Genomic DNA, 21070 nt, shown 5'->3' on the forward strand with positions numbered 1-21070 from the left:
AAAATTTTAAAGTTTCTTGACGCAATTGAAAATGGAAACCAAGCATGTTAAAACTTATGTGAAAAGCAATTCTAGAAGGGCAGTTCATAGCAGCAAATACCTATATCAAAAAGGTAGAAAGATCTGAAGTGAAAATCTGATAATACATCTTAAAGAAACAGAAAAAAAGAACAAAATTAGCACTATATTTCACTGGATAATTGTTACAGATTTCAGCCAATTTTTTCCCCCAAAATATTGCAGTATAAACATTATGTGAAACTTATTTTTTTTAAATTGTGCTGGTATTACTTAAAAATTATTTATTACTAAACTGTCTTTGGTGCTTAACACAAGGATACACAGAATACTTATGAATATACCTTAAAATTGAGTAGTTCAAATCAATGTACATCATTTCTTTGTGATAGGTAATGGGCATTTTTCTGGTCTGAAAAAGAAGTTAACACAATAGTTGTTATTGATTTGTACATTGTAGTCAAAATATGACACTAGAGAAGAATTACTGTAGTGTTGCAAAATATGGCCTCATAATGTTTAATCTTGTGCCAGAGAATTCTGTGTCTCTGTCATTAGTTTCATTATATAATATGCCATTCTTAAGAGCCTCTCACCTGGGTGTTCTAAACAAACCACACAAGTTGGTTTTGGGAAAGATACAATACACAAATGTTGAGAATTCCAGGCTCCTGGCTCACAGTGTGGGAGAAGATAGATGCCCTTCCAAATGACAATCATGAATACATTGCCGCTCAGTTACCTTTTAAGTGACCTGGTAAACAATTGTACCACATGACAATTACATGATGTAAGATTATGAACCAATTTTTGGACTAAAAAACAGAATGTGACAATTAGAGAATGGTAGTGATTATGTGGTGAAATACAGTAAAAGGAAAAATCATACAGTTCAGAGGAGAAATAAATGAAAGGAAATGAACAGTTGCTTTTTTGAAAAGATAAGCCAAATTGACATTTAATTAAACTACTAAGAGAGGAATTGAATAAATACAATCAGAGATAAAAATAGGAACATTACCATTGATAGCACAGAAATACAAAGGATTATTAGAAACTATTGTAAATGACTATACAACAACAAATTGGAAACTGTAGAAGAAATGGATACATTCCTGGATACGTACAAACTACCAAAACTGATTGTGAAGACAGAAAATGTGAACAAATGAAATAATAAGGAATGACGTTGAGTCATTTAAACAAAATGATTATTTTTATTACTTTTTTCTTTTTTCGGTGCAGGAAAAGCCTGATGGCTTCACTACAGAATTCTGCCAAACATTTAAATTTTGGCAACTTTTCTCCGACTATTTAAAAAATTGAAAAGTAAGGAATTCTTTGAAACTCATTCTTTTTTGTCATCATTACCCTGATGATACCTGAGAAGAGCACACAATAGAAAGAAAACAACAGGCCAGTATCCCTGATAAACATTAAAATGTGAAAATCCTTAACAAAATACTGAATATTGAATCCTGAATTCAACAATATATTAAAAGAAAATCATTCACCATCAAATGGGGTTCATCTCTGGAATGCAAGAATAGTTCAACATACACAAAACAATTAATGTGATACACCTAAGACACTAACAGAATCAAATTAAAAAAAAACCTCCATGTGATCATTTCAATAAGTGTATAAAAAGCATTTAATCAAATTCAACATTCCTTTGTGATAAAATCTCTTAAAAGATTAGAAATGGAAAGAATGTACCTCAACAGAATGAAGGCCATATGTGACAAACCCACAACTAGTGTCATACTGAATTGGGAAAAATTGAAAGCTTTTCCTTTAAGATCTGGAACAAGACAGGGGTACCCATTTTCACTACTGTTTTATTCAATAAATATAGTATTGGAAGTCCTAGCGAGAGCAGTTAGGCAAGAGAAAGAAAGAAAGGACATCCAAATTGGAAAGGGTAAAATCAGATTGTCCCTATTTGCAGATTACATGATCTTGTATAGAAGACCCTAAAGACTCTACTAGAAAATTAAAAAAATAAATAAAAATTAAAAAGCAGGCTAAAATAGTTACAAAATATCTTAAAAGAACTAGTTTTTTTTTTTTTAAAAGAATCCAATTAGTACTGGTCAGCTTTGGTCAAGGTGCCCTAGAGTGGTCTTGGCAATGGGGACTTGAAAATCTGATGTTATCCTGCTGTCAGTCAAAAGTCAAGAGGTTGACCCAGATAAGACTCTGAAACTTCTGTGGGATCCCCAATAAAACTGAAGTAAAAAAGAGGCACAGTTTCCCAGAGAAGAACCTTTCTCTCCCTTGAGACTATCCCCCTTTCCCTATCCCTTCAATAAACTCATTCTTGTTACTCTGAGAAAAATAGTAAACATAAAATAAAATAGAATAAAATAAAATAAAATAGCTACAACAAAATAAAACAAAGCACAAAACCCAAGAAAAACCTAGGGACAGATTTAACCTAGAGGTAAAAGATGTATATAATGAAAACTACAATACGTTGATGAAAGAATTTGTGATTAACTTGGGCAACATAGAGAGACCCTGTCTCAAAAGAAAAAAAAGTCTGGATTCTTTCTATCATATTAATAAATCACTGTAAAAAAAATTAAAAAAAAACCAAGTCCATCTGTATGTAAGTCCAACCTCAGTTCAACTGAGTTAGAAGAGATTTTCAGAGATCTGTTGAGATAAAATATGACATTTGGAATTCTTAGTGTATAAAGAAACAAGTCCTTAATGATTTTTTAAATATTATTTTAGTTTTAGATAGACAAAATGTCTTTATTTTATTCATTTATTTTTTTAAAAAATTAGTTTTAATTAGTTATGCATGACAGTAGAATGTACTATGATACATTATACATAAATGGAATGTAATTTCTCATTTTATTAGTTACACATGATATAGAATGGCACTGGTCATGTAGCCATATATGTATATAGTGTAATCATGTCTGATTCATTCTACTATCCTTCCTACTCCTATATGTCTAATTCATCCTACTATCTTTCCTCCCTTCACTCTTCTCTACCCAATATAAAGTATTCCTTTTCTTCCCTAGCTCCCCCACTATTATTATGAGTTAGCATCTGCACATCAGAGAGAAAATTTGGTGCTTGATTTTTGGAATTGGCTTCTTTTGCTTAGCATGGTATTCTCCAGCTCCATCCATTTACCAGCAAATGCCATAATTTCATTCTTTTTTAAGGCTGAGTAATATTCATATGTATATATACCACATTTTCTTTATCCATTCATTTCTTGAAGGATACTTAGGTTGGTTCCATATTTTAGCTATTGTGAATTGAGCTGCTATAAACATTCATTTGGCTGCATCACTGTAATATGCTGATTTTAAGTCCTTGGGAGTAGGATGGCTTCTGAGGAATTTCCATTCAACTTTCCACAATGGTTGCACCAGTTTGTAATCCCACCAGAAATATATCAATATATGAGTATATCTTTTTCCCTACAACCAACATTTATTGTTACTTGTTATTCTTGATATCTGCCATTCTGACTGGGGTGAAATGAAATCTTAGAGTAGTTTTGATTTGTATTTTTCTAATTGCTAGAGATATTGAACATTTTTTCATATATTTGTTGATTGATTATATTTCTTCTTCTGTGAAGTATCTGTTTAGTTCCTTAGTCCATTTATTAATTGGGTTATTTGATTTTTTTGGTGTTAAGTTTTTTGAGTTCTTTATATATCTTGGAGATTAATGCTCTAATCTGAGGTACATGTGGTAAATACTTTCTCATATTCTGTAGGCTTTCTCTTCACATCATTTTTTTCATTTGCTGAGAAGAAATTTTTTAGTTTGAATCCATCCATTTATTAATTCTTGATTTTACCTCTTGCACTTTAGGGGTCTTGTTAAGGAAGTAAGATCCTAAGCAAACATGGTGAAGATTTGGGCCTACTTTTTCTTCTATTAGTTGCAGGTTCTCCGTTCTAGTGGCTAAGTCTATCTATTTACTTTTTTGTAGTGCTGAGACTCAAAGCTAGTGCTTCATATGTGCTAGGCAAGTACTGTACCACTGAGCCACAACTCTAGCCTCAGTCCTTAACAATTTTAATGAATGTTTTATTCTTGATCTTTTAGGTACTTAGGTAAACTTTATAAACACACAGTCTTAGCATTTTTAGACCAATTTCTTCATCTTTAAGAAATTGCATTAATCAGTTTTGCACTGTTAAGATTTTCAGAACTTTACTGACATCAGCGTGATTGCTTTAAAAAAGTAAATTTAAAATTAGATATGTTCGTAAATTAAGAAAAGGAAATTAAAATCTCCACTATTTTATTCAGTAGTTTTCTAATTATAGAGCTACATTAGAATTTTATATCAGACATGAGAGCAGAGGCTAATTTGAAATTTCATTCTGTATGAACTTTATCTTATTATTTACCTTTCATCCAACACTGTACTTTGATGTCTTGAGTGTGAGTGTGTAAGTGTGTGAACTTCCCAGGATCCTTTTCTATGTTTTCTTATTTGTCTCTTTAACTTTACAGCCAGTGCATTTTATTTATCCACATAAGTTTATTAATACAAGCAGTATGTGCCATGCACTATTCTGAACCATGGGAGATACTATCCTGAACAAAATATGTGAATAAATTTATCACCTGATGAATCCACATTCTAGAGGGGGATAGAGACAGCAAACAGACAAATAAGTAAAATATATATGATGGTAGAGTTAAATGAGATGTATATCATGATGGTAATAAGTGATAATTAGGAAAAGGAGATGGGAAATTAAGTGGGGATGGGAAAGCAGGTATTGAATACCTGGTAGGGTGGCCAGAGTAAACCTCACTGAAAAGGTTACATTTGATTTAAAGACTGGAAAACAGTAAGGGATCTATTACCCACATGGCTGTCAGAGGAATTAATTCAAGCAGCAGAGGAGAGAGCCCCAGGAAGGTGTAAATGTGGCAGTTGCAAAACAAAAAGGAAGTGAAAGTGACTGGAGGGAGGTTTATAAAGAGGGGAAATAGAAGAGGTAAGAAAGACAATAGGGAGGAATGATATAGGATCTGATAGGACACTGTAAATAAAGAATTGGCTTTTAATTTTATTCATTTTTGTTTTGCTAAGACTTTGGCTTTTATTCTGAGGGAAATGAAAATGTTGAGCAAAGCCCTGACTGCTGTGTTGAGTTGCCTAAGGGTGGAAGAGGAGAAATGGTATATTTGGGTTTAAATATTGGTGTGGTGGTTATTATTGTTTCATTGTATATTATACTTCTATGACCTGATGCATATCTTTGTTTCTAAATTTGATATAAGAATGCCTTCCAGGGTAATCCAGTTATTCACTGATAAGAATTTTTTTTTGAGAAAATGTAATTTATATTTGAATATGAATTGAAAGTTTCCCCCCCTATATATCCATATTTAGAATAGCTAGATCATCTGTTTCACCAGTGAGTAATTTGAGACACTGAGAGCTCTTGCTCAGTGTAAAATGTATGAATATCTTCCATGTGAAATATTCTTAAGCATCAGAGCTGATAGATCAAAGCTGGCCTGGCTACTTTGTACAAAAGTTCTTTAGGCAATTTTTTAACAACTACTCTGAGTTGACTATAACACAAAGTGTCTTGAGTTTAAATATATATAGTTAAATAGTAAACTCCCCCCGCCCCATCTCCTTAATGTGTTTTTGTTCCTCAACTGATAAAACAGATATGTATGTACGTTTAAGTTTTATATAAATTAAATTCTGATGAGTTAAATCTTTATACCATGGAAAAAGAGCTTTGAGTTTTTAACCTTTAAGTGGAAAAACAGTTGCAGTACTGCAAATAGTATCAAATTTAGATAGTTTTCAGTGTTCTTATCTCTGTCTTGTTTTTTTTTCCTCTTCTTTTGACAGCACTTTATCATTGAGCTATATCCCCAGCCAGCCTAAAAGTTCTCATTTTTTATCCTTTTTACCTGACACAACATAATTATACAGTATGATAACTAAATATATGTGTACCACATGTAATGGTTAAATCAGGGTAATTGCATTTCTATCTACTTAAACATTTGTGTTTTTTGGGGGAGGCGAGCCTTCAAACTCTTCTCATTCTTTATAAAACATATATTAATATTTGTAAACTATAGTCACCTTAACATGCTATAAAGCATTATAATTTATTTTCTTTATATAATGTATTTTGATACTTGTTATCCAGCTTCTTTCTCTTCCCCTTCCCTATCCCCTTCCTAGCTTCTAGTGATCACTATACTGCTCTCTAATTCTATAAAATAGGAAGTTTTTATTTCTTAAAGTTTTCTTTAAATTGTACACACCCATGTCTGTATCTGCATTTATTTGCTACATATGTTCACATGGACTTTTTGTGAATGGTCAGAAGATTTTATTACATTGTATCATAATGCTTCTTGAATTGAAAAATATGGCCAATATGACATTTTTAGTTGCTATATTTACTGCTATGAGTTCATCCATGTAATGGCTTACCCAGAGGTCAAAATTGTCTTAATAAGCTTTGGGAAAATGCTACTTACCTGGTGATCTGAAATAAAAATATACTAAAATTTGAGCATGTTGGTATGTGAAGTTTTGTCACTGGTACATTATATTTCTTCGTTAAGAGTGCATGAGTCAAGTAGGTGGTGCATGCCTATAATCCTAGCAACTCAGAGAAGCTAAAGTAGGAGGTTCTCAAGTTCAAAATCAGCCTCAGCAACTTAGCAAGACCTAGTTCCTTTTTTTTTTTTTGAGAGAGAGAGAGAGAACTTTTTAAATATTTATTTTTTAGTTATTGGCAGACACAACATCTTTGTTTGTATGTGGTGCTGGCACACATGCCAGACGAGCGCGCTACCGCTTGAGCCACATCCCCAGCCCAAGACCTAGTTTCAAAACAAAAAATAAAAAGGGTTAGAGATGTAACTTAGTGGCAGAGCATCCCTCAGTTCAACCCCAGTACAAAAAAGAAAAAAAAAGTGCATAAATGAGTGTTTTGGGTAATACATAACAGCATAGAAACGCCAACTAATTACTATGTTGATAATAAATGATCAGGGATTCAAATATTTATGATTGCATTAGTTACATGTCTTGAAACTTTTGATATGATTTTTAATAATCCAAAATTTTATCAAATGGAATTATCTGTAGATATATGTTAACATATTTTTTATTCCTTAACTTGAAAGTATTGTAAGCTTTGTTTCCTTTGGTTATCATTTTGACAAAATGCATTTCAGGTCTTTTAGTTTTTTTTTTTTTAACTCTTAATATATATATTTTAGTTGTTGATGGATCTTTATTTTATTCATTTATTTATATGCATTGCTGAGACTCAAACTCAGTGCCTCATACTTGCTAGGCAAGTGCTCTACTGCTGAGCCACAACACCAGCCCTTTCTTTTTACTCTTAATAAACTTGAATTGGGTTTACTCAGTATTGAAATTAATGTTTTCTGTCAAAAGGTTGATATTGGAGCTTTAGTTATCCATTTAAAATTTTTACCATCTTAACTAGCTTAAGCAGATAATCCAGTAGTGTTAAGTGTATGCATGTTGTTGTGTTAAATGTTGTTGTTAAATGGAACTGAATTTCTGATGAATGTAGTCTTTCTGAAACAATGTCTTCATATTTGTTTTACCTTATTGTTCTCTCTCCAGAATCTGTATCGATTTGAGGGCACTGGGTTTACAAACATCCCTCAACTAATAGATCATCACTACACAACAAAACAAGTCATCACTAAGAAATCAGGTGTTGTTCTGCTGAATCCTATTCCTAAGGTAAGTGTGCTTAAACACATAATGTTTGCTTTAAAAGAATGCCTGGTGAGTTAACATTTTCCCTGGTAAATAAAGTTCTTAGACCATGTGTCTGAAACTCAGAAACAAAAAAGTTTTGTGCATACCACTACCAGTATACCAATACAGTTGAAGTATAGGATTTCCTTAAATTTTTTTTTGGGGGGGTGGGGCGTGGGAGGTATCAGGGATTGGACTCTGGAGCACTCAACCCACATCTCCCACCTTATTTTGAGTTGCTTAGTGCCTCGCTTTTGCTTTTGGGTCAGACTGGCTTTGAACTCAGGATCCTCCTGTCTGAGCCTTCTGTGCCGCTGGGATTACAGGCATGCACCATTGTTCTCGGCTGAATTTCCTTAATTTTATAAGTTGTTTGCCTAGTATTTGCTAGGATATAATATCTGAATTTCTCTCCCTTTGTTTTGTAGTTTTTCTTGAAAGACTTGAGGCTTTTCTTTAAGTTTTATACTTTGAAAGCTTCAGGTTATAAAAGACTAAGCAATGTAGACTTGAGTGATATTCAGCAGTTAGGAGTAAATTAGAATTTTACCTTTAGATGTGAGGTTTCCAAGATTCTGGAACTTTTAAAAGCTATGCTACAAATTCAGCAAATCATAATTTCCCTGTGTAGAGCCAGATAGGTAGGTGAGAGATTGCTTTAGGTCACTTTTATCTCTAAGATATATCAAAGAACTCCTTACTTTCATGTGATATACACAAGATTGGTTAGGTAAGAAATGGGTGTGAGCAAGGTTTGTATTTTTAAAACAAAACCTGTGGGGACCAGAACAAGTGCACTGTGAGCTGACTTAGCCTCTAAGCACCTTCAGTGTTCAGAAATTAGGTTGGGACTGTAACTTTTTTTTCTTTTGGCAACTGTCTGATATGAAGAACAGCATAGAAATAGGAAAGTCACAAAACTTGATGGATAATATTTATTGATTTTTATAGATTAAAGGATGGCTTTAATTTTGAAATACATTCCACTACTAAGAATTCTGTTACATAACCCAGATTTAGGGACTTGAAAAAATAATTGTTACATTTTCTGTTGTTAATCTAGAAAACAATGTCCATATTTAAACTTTATTATATTGCTAGGTCTTCACTGAGGGGCTGAGCTTTAGAAGTTCTCTCATAGAAGATTTTGATAGTTGGTTGCTAAACATTCTAATTCTATAGTTTAAGGACTTTACATTCTTATTTTTTAATATTTATTTTTATTTATTTTTTTTTAGCTGTAGTTGGACACAATATCTTTATTTATTTATTTTTTTATGTGATGCTGAGGATTAAACCCAGGGCCTCACACATGCTAGGTGAGCACTCTACTGCTGAGCCACAACCCCAGCCTAGGACTTGACCTTCTTGTATAATTTTTTTTAAAGTTGCAAAGTTGTTTCATTCTTTGTTAATATTTTCCATTTAATTATAGAAAACCCCATACAAATTCTCTAATCTGGAACAGGTTGTGACATTTTTTTCTAGAAAATGAAACTAGTTTGCTGGAATTTCTTTTGTTTATGAATAAATACTATTTTTCACAGAATTCCCATATCTTTTTATGTCAGAGTAATCTATTCTCATGGTTTCATTTATTATTTATAAATTAATAACTAGTAAATTTATATTTCTAATGCAGCATTAGCTTTCCCCAAACTCAAGAATTTCCCTAACTTTTACCTCAAACTCAGTTTAACATTTAACTCTAAAAGTTGTTCTTCTTCATTTAGTAAGTGGTACCACAAAATATCCCAGTTCTCAAAAATCATAAACTAATGGGTCATCTTTGACATCTTCACCACTGCTTCCCTCCCTAAGTGGTGGGAGTTTTATAGTGTTAATTGTACATTTGGAGTGTGACCTCAATTTCATTAAATCCTAGTGTAAATCAAATTCGGTGCAAGAAGATACTTTTTACCCATGTAAGGTTAACAACATGTAGAACTGGGTTTTCAGAGATACGGATATCCTATTTCACAAGCCAACCAAATATTTTCACTGTCTAAAGGTTTAGAAAAGTCTCAAGTTGAGAGACCAGAGCTATAATAGAGAGAAACAGCAATGCAGATCTGGGCATGGGTATGAATACATAATTTCAAGTGAAACAGTACCCCTTACTATATAAAATTTTCTGTGAAATTAACGCAGATAATGGATTAGATTTTCTGGACTATTACATGGTCAATTATTATCTTTTTCTCCAACCTCCAACAATGTGAAGTTGATTATATCATCATTTTATAACACTAGCTATGAAAATAAATGTATGCTGGAAGCTATAGAAGATTAAAGAGCTATATATGATTGTTTTACGAGGTAGAAACTTAGTTTCTACCTGACTATTAAGTTGATTTAAAGTACTGGCATTTGAAATATGGAAATTATTATCTCAGTTCATTATAAATATTGTTAAACATTTGATTTATAAAGAATCATATTACTCTTTTAAAAAGTAATCACAATGCAGAGGTTGTGAAAGTTAGATAATTTTCAATTATGACTGAAGAACAAATTGATATGGATTTTGTTATGGTAGTATTATCTGTCATATATCTTCCTTTGAAAAAGTTATCTGTACTCTTAAAACCAATCCCTTTCTTGATTTAATTTGTGTAAGAAGTTAATATCTATGACCATATAATATGCTATAAATATCTAATTTTCACCTTGTTAGACTTCATTTTTAGCCCACATAAAGAATGTTATTTTGCTTTGAATATAATTTTCTATTTATTTCTCTTCCCATTTATTTTTTCTCTTACCCATGAAAATTCAAATTTATTATTCTAATACTGACAGTGACCAAAGTAGTCTCTCTTATATTTATGTCCTTATAAGTATTCACTCAGAGGTACACGAAATAGAGCAATCAGAGGTGAAGAATTTACCTAACTTTAACGCAGTAATAATGCTAGTGAGTGCTCACACTATCCATTCCTCATCTTCCATGAACTGATTTTTCCTATACTGCCTCCTAGAGCCTGTGTGAAGATATAGAAGATGGAAAATATTGTAAGCAGGGCATATTGAAAACCCATTATAATTATCCTGGGATTAGCAAACATAAAGGACATGCATATGGTCTGTTCTTTACTTAGTTCAGGTTCTGCTGAAATATCATTTTTCAGACAGGTCAATGCAGAATGCCACATATAAAATAGCACATTCTCTTCTTTCCCCTTTTTAAAATTTCTATGTGTCATGGTTATGTTTATCTACTATTTAATGATGTCTCTTTTTTTAATGATATCTTTTTAATTGTTTACCTCCCATAAGTGAAATATAAGCTCCATAAAGTCAGAATTATATTTAACAATTACTGCAGCCAAGTCCCCAACCAGAGAGTGCTGTACCAGAGTAGGTATTCAATAAATATTTGTTGAAAAATTGAATGCATTCAGCAGTTGCAGAACTTTTGAATTCCTCTCTGTCAAAAGTCCCCCTCTCCCTACATCAACAGTGCTGGCCTTTGAACCCTGGTTCTCTGCCATGCTAGGCAGGTGCTGTCTCACTTAGATATACCCCCAGATGCCCACTGGATTTTTAATAAGTCTCTATACAAGGAAAATCATTAAGCTCTAGTATTGTGTGAACAGAGTTGAGATATGAGTTAAACTTAAGGTTTGGCAAATATGTGTGAAAGAAGGACATCTAGTTTAAGTTTAACATGTAAATTGCACTATAACAGCTTTGTTAAATTCAAAAGTTTTCAGATTTAGCTTTTTTAAGAAAAAAATCTATCTGATTGGAAATTAAATTTTAAAAAGTTCATGATTAAATGAAGATCAGTTAGGCAGAGAGCCATTAATTTACTCCCTAGAAGCTTGAATCAAGTAGTTATGACTTTTTACCAGAATTTGGTGTTGATTGTGAGAATATTAGAGGCATATTTTTGAGAGGAAGTAACCTGTATGTTTGTGAACATATTATCTTGTTATCAGGAGACAGGTTTGTGGTAACAGAATTTGTAATCATACATGTGCAAAAACAGTTATGATTAAGTTCTTATGGTTAGGAGAGGAGAATTAATCTTAAATTAAGTTCTTTATTCATATTTTTAGTTTCAGATGACTTAAAGACTACTTATTTTACTTTATATTTAAGTGACATAGCTTGCCTCTTCCAATATTACTGTTTAATTATTTTTTATAGAAACTTATGATAACAGTTTTTGATATGCTGAAGTCTTTTTAATATAAAGCATTATGAAATCAGAGACTTCCTTTTTCTTAAGTCACTATCCATTTCCTTAATACATTGAGATTGATTGGGTAAATTTGAAAATAACTTAAAAGTTCAGTAAAGAAAGAAGAATGGAAAACATACATGAGCCAGTGTTTTCCCATGAAGTAGATATTTACCTAAGTACCTACTAGTATCTAGTACTCAGTCTGTGCTGAGCAGTGTTTGGTATTATGACAGAATGCAAAAGTGCTATGAAAATAAACTAGGATAAAGATATAAAGATATAATGAGGGCTTAGGTTAGGTATTGTGTGGTGTGTGTGTGTGTGTGTGTGTGTGTGTGTGTGTGTGTGTGTGTGTGTATGGGATAGTTGCTGTTTTTAAACATTATGATCAAAGAAGGCCAAATGTATTTTGTGCAGAGATGTGAATCAAATAAAGAAGTTATATGTGTGGTTATATGCAGGGATAATAATGAAATGTTTTAACAGTGTAGTATGAGATGAGATATCAGCTGTAATCAACTGGTAGAGCCATCCATGTGTTAAATGGTGGAACATCTCTATGTGTACCTGGGGAAAGAGTTCCTTGGTGTTATGAGGAACTGCAGAGGCTACTGTGCCAGAAACAGTGATTGAAGGAAGAGTGATGGGAGATAAGTACAGCTTTGGATTAATTTAATAACTAAATATATGCTGTCTTAAGAAGTTAGTTGTTTATTATGTAGTCTAAGAAATTTACTTCATTTGAATAGAAACTTAGAATAAACTTTTATAAGTTTACATAGTGAGTCTCATAAAAACATTAAACAGTAATATTGGAAGAGGCAAGCTATGTTACTTAAATAGTGTGTAAATATTGAAATTTACTCCCATAATAGTGGGAGCGAATTTCAAGGGAGTATTTATTTTGAATGTAGCCAAATAAGTTGTAGTCAATTTCATTTTTAGTTTCTGAGAAAATTTTTTTCAAGTAATATTTTTTTGAGGCATCTAGCTATCTGTATTTTTGCAATTAATTCTTTTATGCTGTCATTTATATGGATTTTTAAATGTATTTTTTAGATATAAGTGGATACAATATCTGTATGTTATTTATTTATTTTTATGTGGTATTAAGTATTGAACCTGGTACCTCACCCATGCTACGCAAGTGCTCTGAGCTAAACCCCAGCTCCATTTATGTGGAATTTTTAAAAAAGCAATGTGTGTTTAAAATTTGAAAAGAGATGAGAGTGATCACTTTTTAGCCCTTGATAATAAGATTATTAAATACCATGTCAAATTAGATTGATATTTGATAAACCCATATTTTGGAAAAATGTTTTGAACTAGAATGCCCACTGTAAGGATTTCTATTTGACTCTTTAATATCAATTAATTAGGTCTAATGAGAGTGGAAGAGCAAAAAAATTATAAGATAGTCTCAGTAAGGGAATTCATCAAAATATGGAAATTTCACTGTAAGCCTCATATTTGAGCAAAGATAATCACATTTTAAATCCCAGTTTTCTCCATCATTAGCAGCACTATGTTAGGTAAGTCAGCTTTCAAACTATCTGTATCCTACAGTAACTCCATTTGAAGTTGTAGAGATCATGAGAGAAAAATTTATGTAGGTGTATATTAGATAAGAGTATACTTTCTCATTTAAAAACTTTTTTCAACATGCAGAAAGAGCCTACAGAATGGGAGAAAATCTTTGCCACCTATACCTCAGGTAAAGAATTAATCTCCAGGATATGTAAAGCACTCAAAAAGCTCAACATTAAAGAAACAAATAACCTAATCAAATGGGCAAAGGAACTGAACAGATACTTCACAGAAGAAATACAAATATATGAAATATATGATCAACAAATATATGAAATATATGATCAACAAATATATGATCAACAAATATATGAAATATATGATCAACAAATATGTGAAAAAAATGTTCAAAATCTCTAGCAATTATAGAAATGCAAATTAAAACTACACTGAGATTTCATTTCACTCCAGCCAGAGTGGCAATTATCAATAACACAGTAACAATAAATGTTGGTGAGGATGTGGAGAAAAGGGCACAGTCATACATTGGTGGTGAGACTGCAAGTTGGTGCAACTTCTGTGGAAAGCAGCATGGATATTCCTCAGAAAACCATTTGACCCAGTTATCCCACTCCTGAGCTTATTCCAAAACAACTTAAAATCAGCATATTATAGGGTTGCAGCCACAACAATGTTTATAGCAGCTCAATTCTTAATAGCTAAACTATGGAACTAATCAAAGTGTGCTTCAACAGATGAATGGGTAAAGAAATTGTAGTATATATACACAATGGAATATTACTCCACCATAAAGAAGAATGAAATTATGGTATTTGCAGGTAAATGGATGGAACTGGAGACTATCATCTTAAGTGAAATAAGCCAGTCCCCCCCAAAACAAAGGCCAAATGTTCTCTTTGATATACAGATACTAGTGCACAATAAGGGGGGTAGAATAGAGAAGAATAGAAGTACTCTGGATTAGACAAAAGGTAACGAAGGGGATGGAGGGCAGAAGGGATTAGGAAAGACAGTAGAATGAATTGGACATAACTTTCCTATGTCCACATATGAATACATGACCAGTGTAACTCCACATCATATACATCCACAAGAACAGGAAGTTATACTCTATTTATGTATAATATGTCAAAATCCATTCTACTGTCATGTGTAACTAAAAAGAACAAATAAATTTTTTAAAGTTTTTTTCAAAGAACAGATAAATTAGAAGAGAAAAAAAATCTAGAACATTGTAAATTGTGAAATTAAAAAAATGGGTGATTACTCTTATGAAAACAATCTGCTTTTCTTATTAAATATTTTACAGTTTCAGTTATTGAGTGTTAATATTGTTCCCATTATTAGGAAACTTGGAGATTATAATTTACCCCAAATCATATTTTTTGTAAATTTCAGAGTTGTTATCTAAAATAGATTGTCTATTTATCATCTTTTTATTACAATCCCAGCTAGCAAAAATTACAGTCTACTATCTCAGTAATGTCAACATTTCAACAACAATTTTTTCTATAATCCAGTGTTATAAGCACTGGGATATAACAGTGAATTTGTCAATTATGGTCTAATCACCATGAAAGTCTGACAGAGACTATAGCATGTTGTGCTAAAGGGGATGCAGGGTGATATTTCAATATTTAGCCTCCATTTAATACAGTCGGGAAAGCCAAATTAAACTTTATGTGTTATATCCATAATATAAAAGAACCCTACCATAGCTCGTGCAACATATAAACTATTTTTCAGTTTTTTAAAATTCTCATACTGGCATGTATAATGCCTTGGGTTTTATCCCTAGCAATGAGAACTAAAAATTCTTATTCTTTACCAGTAAACATTTGGAGAAAATTAATGTTAGTCTCAAAAAAGTAAAATAGGCCTTGGAGACCGCTAGTTTTCCATTAATGATTACTCAGTGGATTTACTTGCATAAGTAAAGACAGTGTACTTCATAGTGTCTCAAATATCATTTTTAGTTTGAGGAGCTAGGCTTTTCAGTAGTAAGTTTCATACATCGTATCTACCCTATCAATATTTGAAGGATGTTGGGAAAAGGCAGATGAAGCCTATGAGATTAGAATAATAAGTCACTGGAATTTTTTATGCATGCTGAAAGGCAGTATTTTATATTTACAACACAAATATTGCCTAATACATGTTATTTTATCTATTTATTAGACTTTTATATGCATGGGCTGTGGAAAGGTTTTTGGTATGAATATGGTTTTATAATTTAGCATTTTTTCCTGTTTCCTATTGGAAACTGTGCAATGGTGACTAAGACGAGTAACAATAACAACAACAAAATACATAAACTGCATGTTTCATGAAACTAGAAGCCACATGTAATCTATAGACTTCAAAGTACATCCTAAGATAGCCAAAAGCACCTTAGGTTATTCATAAGTTATGTAAACTCTTCATGAAAATGTAAATTTCTACAGTCATTGTGGAAAACAACATGGAGGTTCCTCAAAAAATTAAAAATAGGCCTGGGGATGTGGCTCAAGCGATAGCGCACTCGCCTGGCATGCGTGCGGCCCCGGGTTCGATCCTCAGCACCACATACCAACAAAGATGTTGTGTCCACCAAATACTAAAAAATAAATATTAAAAATTCTCTCTCTCTCTCTCTTAAAAAAAATTAAAAATAGTGCTACTATATGATTCAGCAATCCTTCCACTAGGTTTATATCCAAAGGAAATGAAATCAGTATGTTGAAGAGATATCTGTATTTCTACGTTTATTGCAGCACTATTGAAAATTGCCAAGAAATGTAAACAACCTACATGCCCATCAACTGATGAATACATAATGTGATTGATCTATGGGGAAGTTACAGTTGGGTAGGGGTAAGAAGCAATAGGGTAACTATAGATAATAATAATGTACTTACATTTAAAAAACATAAAAGGTGTTTTTAAAGTTTTCACTATAAAGAAATGATAAATACTTGAGGAAAGAGGTATGTCAAACCTGATTGAAACATTACATAATTATTTATTATATAATAATATTTAGGGACTGGGGATATAGAGTTGGTAGAATGCTTGCCTTGTATGCACAAGGCTCTGAATTTAATACCCAGCACCACCACATAAAATAATAATTATAACAACAACAATAACAACAACAACAACAGCTATTATTATAAAGCTATATTTAGAAGTTTTTTCTACAGTATGAAGGAAGAAATTGTATTTTATATTGATATGTAGGCTATACCAAATTAAAGTGTTGGTGTGTGTAGAACTGAATCAGTTTTATAAAATGATGTTTTATGTTTCATACATGTGATTCATTCTATTACAGTTTTTTAAATGTCTGCATCCAATAAGTTGATTTTGTAAACTTTAATGTGACAATAGGAAGAGTTTTTACAAATCAATAAAACTGATTTTTATAATGGCAACATATAAGTATTCAGAAAAGGAACAATTAGCAAGAAAATGCTTCACAGAGAAAGATGGGCTAGAAGTAGATCATGAGGAAAGGGAGGAGACGAGAAATTAGTTTAAAAAGAAATGTTATAAAAGGTGGGATGTTTGAAGACCTGTTTTTAAGGAAGGCAAGATAAGCTTGACAGAAGGAAGTTATTTGGAATGGCTAATTATCTGAAAAGTTCAGATTAAAGTCAGATTTTTTGAGCCTATATACCAGGATTAGGATGAAAATCACTGATCTGTTGAAAGTCTGATAAGCAAGTGGTGAATTTGATCCAAGTATATCCTAAGTGTAAGTGGTAATACTGCCTAACTCACTAAAATATTGAAAAATGTCCAGCCTTTTACTTCCTGAAGAATTTAAGGAATATGACAAAAATTTAGAAAAAGAAAAAAATCAATGTTCATTTTATTATGTTTCATGTTCAACTTGTGTAGCTATAACCAAGTTATGTTATAGTAATGTTAAAGCAGAAACAAATTATTAGCACCATGGAAAATTAAGTATGATGGAAACTTAAGAGCACGTAATATAATGTGCAAACACTTAAAGGTCTATATAAATTGTGTGTTGAGATTGAAATTTAGCTGTAAGATTCCTGGAAGCTGTTATAGAAAATGAGTTAACTGACTTTATGATTAGAAAGAGAGATGGGTTTTAATTTGTTTAAGGCAAAGTTGTATATCAGTAAATTTATGGATATGAGGTGTGTCCCAAAGCTCCTGTGTTAAAACAGGAATATTTACAGGTGAAATGATTAGACTGTGAGAGCTATAGCTTGATATGTAGTTTGAGTGAACCAACTGGGTGCTAACTGTAGGTAGGTGGGACATGGTTGGGGGAGATGGGTCACTGGGGTGTGCCCTTGGGGATTATATCTTGGTCCTTCCCTGCCCTACCCCATCTTTCTGGGCACCACAAGGTGAGAGACTTCTATACTGCCACCTATGATGTTCTGCCTTAACTCAGGACCAGAGCAATAGAGTCAAGTGACCATAGACTGAACCTCTGAAACTGTGAGGCCAAAATAAACTTTTCCTCGTATAAGTTGTTCTTGTCAGGTATTTTGGTCACAACATTATGTAGCTAAAACACAGTTTTTTTTTTTTAAAGTGAGAGAAAGTAAAGTTTTTTTTTTTTTTTTTTAAAGAGAGAGGGGGAGAGAGAGAGAGAATTTTTAATATTTATTTTTTAATTTTCGGCGGACACAACATCTTTGTTTGTATGTGGTGCTGAGGGTCGAACCCGGGCTGCACGCATGCCAGGCGAGCGCGCTACCGCTTGAGGCACATCCCCAGCCCCTGAAACACAGTTTTAAAGAAAATTTTTCTCTTGGGATTGTAGATGAGAATGTCCACAACATTTCTGCAAGAAGTTGAGTAACGTTTTCATAGATTTTTGCTTTTATTATCCTTTAATAACAGCCAAGAGCATAATATTAAAATACAGCTTAGTAATGAATATTCTGCATCAGCATTTTTCTCTATGTCTTTGCTGAACAGAATAGTAAAATTCTAGGATTATGGATTTATGTTCAAAATATTAATAAGTTAGTGTTAAATACATTCAAAAGTTTAAACCAGTACCAAAATAACAAAATATTATATCCATTACATTTACATTTTCATTTTCTCATCTTTAGTATGTATCTGGAGAGGTTAATATTTAGCTAAATTTGTAAAAGTGCACATATTCAAAGGCAAGAACCTTAAGAATGAATGGATTATCATTAAAGTATTGCTTTTTCATTCATACATTGCCCTTGTGAAAAAAGTCAGCAATTTATTTTATAAATTATCAGTTCTACATAATTTTACAGAGGGCCACTATCTCTTTATACTGTCTTACTCCTCAATTCCTGGACTAAGACATTGAGAACATTTGATATTCTAAAGCCCCAGAGTACTAAAAGAGTAAGATATATAAAGCAAGAATTTTAGTCTTTCTAAGAAAACAAAGGAATTCCAATGTAGGAGATTAATGTCAATCCTTTTATTCTTTAATCAGCACAAAAGCAATCAGTAGAAAAGGAGGAGCCCAGGAGAGCTGATAGGAAATGTGTGGGGTGACTTGATTAGAAGTGGTAGTGTGGTGGACAGAGAAGAGGGCCCTCCTGCCTCCATCCTGGATTTTTCTCTTCAATTACATAACTCCTCTTCCTTAGAACAACTCTCTTCTCTCTGTATCACCAAAACTTTTATGGTGGACAGCCTTTAATGATGATGCAATTTCCATTTTCCTTGTTAGTCACCTTGATTTTATATATATATTCATAAAGTATTCCCTGGAAATGTTTCCCCCTCAACACATATTGAGTCTTGCTGTAGTTATAGCACTTACTTTATTCAGTCTTCTATTACAGTTAGTGTCTGACATCCCATTAGATAATAGCTCTTAAGTAGCAATAGGAAATTTTACTCATTTTTATATGTTGCATATAGTGAATGGAAAATATTTGATATTATTTTTGAGAAAAAACTAAATATATAAAGTACTAAACATAAGTACTTTATATATTTGAAAAAATATAAACAGAAGTCCTAAGTATTCTATTCTCAAAATAATGTAGAAATTTTAGTTTTTCAGTTTCCAAATGGAGCATGGTTTACATTTTACTCTTTTTTTAAGAGTTATTTTACTCTTAGAAAACTCCATAAATGTTTTAAACTATTGATAGAAAACATTTCTGGTACAATGTTGTTTAGCTTCTCTGTATTTTATTTAGACTATCACAGACTATATTTGATTGGTTCCATAAAATCTGACAACTTGATAAGATTTCTGATAGTAAAGTCACAAGGCAATCGCATATAATATTTAATATTCTTTATTTGAAAATTACTGTCTTGTATTAACCTTTTTCAAAGTGAAAATGATATATAAGAATAGACGTACTTGTTTTCACTTTTTAAAAGAACCATTGATCATTCTTTAGAATCATTTAATTGTATCACAAAAGAATTGTCCCACTTTCTATTTTACGAAGACTAAATGTACATGCTAAGAATTTTAATGACATCAAAATAATAGGATCTAAATTAGAAATACCAAGGACATAAAAAAGATATCTTCAAGTGATTTTTTAAAACAGAAAGCCTTACTGATATCTATCATAAGCCTTAGAGAAAATGAAACTTTATATTCTTTCTTCTGTTATTTTTGTAACAAGTTGTATATATTAAGAGTAGAACACTGGGGCTAGGGTTATGGCTCAGTGGTAAAGCATTTGCTTCACATGTATGAGGCCCTGGGTTTGATTCTCAGCACTACATATAAATCAATGAATAAAAATTAAAAATTGTCCATCAACAACTAAAAAAACTTTTTTTAAAAAAGACTATAACATAAAAGAGATTTTATAATAGGGAATACCTGAAGAGAGAAATTATAATCTTGTGGATTCCATTGAATCTTTTTTTTAAAGGAATTTTTAAAATACCTTTATTTTATTTATCTATTTTTATGTGGTGCTGAGGTTCAAACCTCCGGCCACACACTTACTAGGTTAAGTGTTCTACTTCTGGTCACAACTCCAGCTCCTCCATTAAATCTTGACTGATGGCTACTAAAATTCAGGGAAGCAGAATCAAGATGAGCCAATATCAGTTGTCATTTCTAACATGTCTCTTAGTAATAAATGGCCCTTATGTTCAAACCATAGTCCTCATTGTTTTGTGCTCTTACCATTAAGCATATTTCTTAATGATGACCTCTAAGAGTTATGATTTTCTCATATATTTCTTGTGTATTTTTTATTAAATACATATGTTTTTACCTTGGAATCTCTTCAGATGGAAACCATAAGGATCATTTTTTAATGTCTGCAATATTGGACTATAAGATCATCAGAGTTATCTGAATCTTCTTTAGAAATAACCTTTAAATGACTCTGCCACTTTTATTGCAGTCTTGATTGTTGGGTCTCTAGAAGATCATCCATGTTCATCTGAAATAAATAGATCAAAACTTTCTAGGAATTCAACAGGTTTTAAGCATGTGTCTGTTTTTTAGTTATTTTATTTATATTTAATAAATAAATATTTGTTCTCTGTTTTATAATACTATATTAGGTACTGAAGAT

At 32.0% G+C, this 21070-nt stretch overlaps 1 protein-coding gene across 11 annotated transcripts in view; it reads left to right on the top strand.

The window, feature by feature from the left end:
• Fer (FER tyrosine kinase) overlaps positions 1 to 21070 on the top strand; it is a 396280-nt gene that overhangs the window by 170807 nt on the left and 204403 nt on the right. For all 11 annotated transcript variants that reach the window (XR_013437379.1, XR_005728664.2, XM_040273797.2 and 8 more), the window contains one exon: positions 7664 to 7786. Coding sequence is in view for 9 of the 11 variants with exons in the window: in XM_040273797.2 (XP_040129731.1) it covers positions 7664 to 7786 (123 nt within the window). In the remaining 2 variants the exon portion in view is untranslated. The remainder of the gene's footprint in view (positions 1 to 7663; positions 7787 to 21070) is intronic.

This window comes from Ictidomys tridecemlineatus, chromosome 1 (genome assembly GCF_052094955.1).
Source record: "Ictidomys tridecemlineatus isolate mIctTri1 chromosome 1, mIctTri1.hap1, whole genome shotgun sequence".
NCBI classification, from domain to species: domain Eukaryota; kingdom Metazoa; phylum Chordata; class Mammalia; order Rodentia; family Sciuridae; genus Ictidomys; species Ictidomys tridecemlineatus.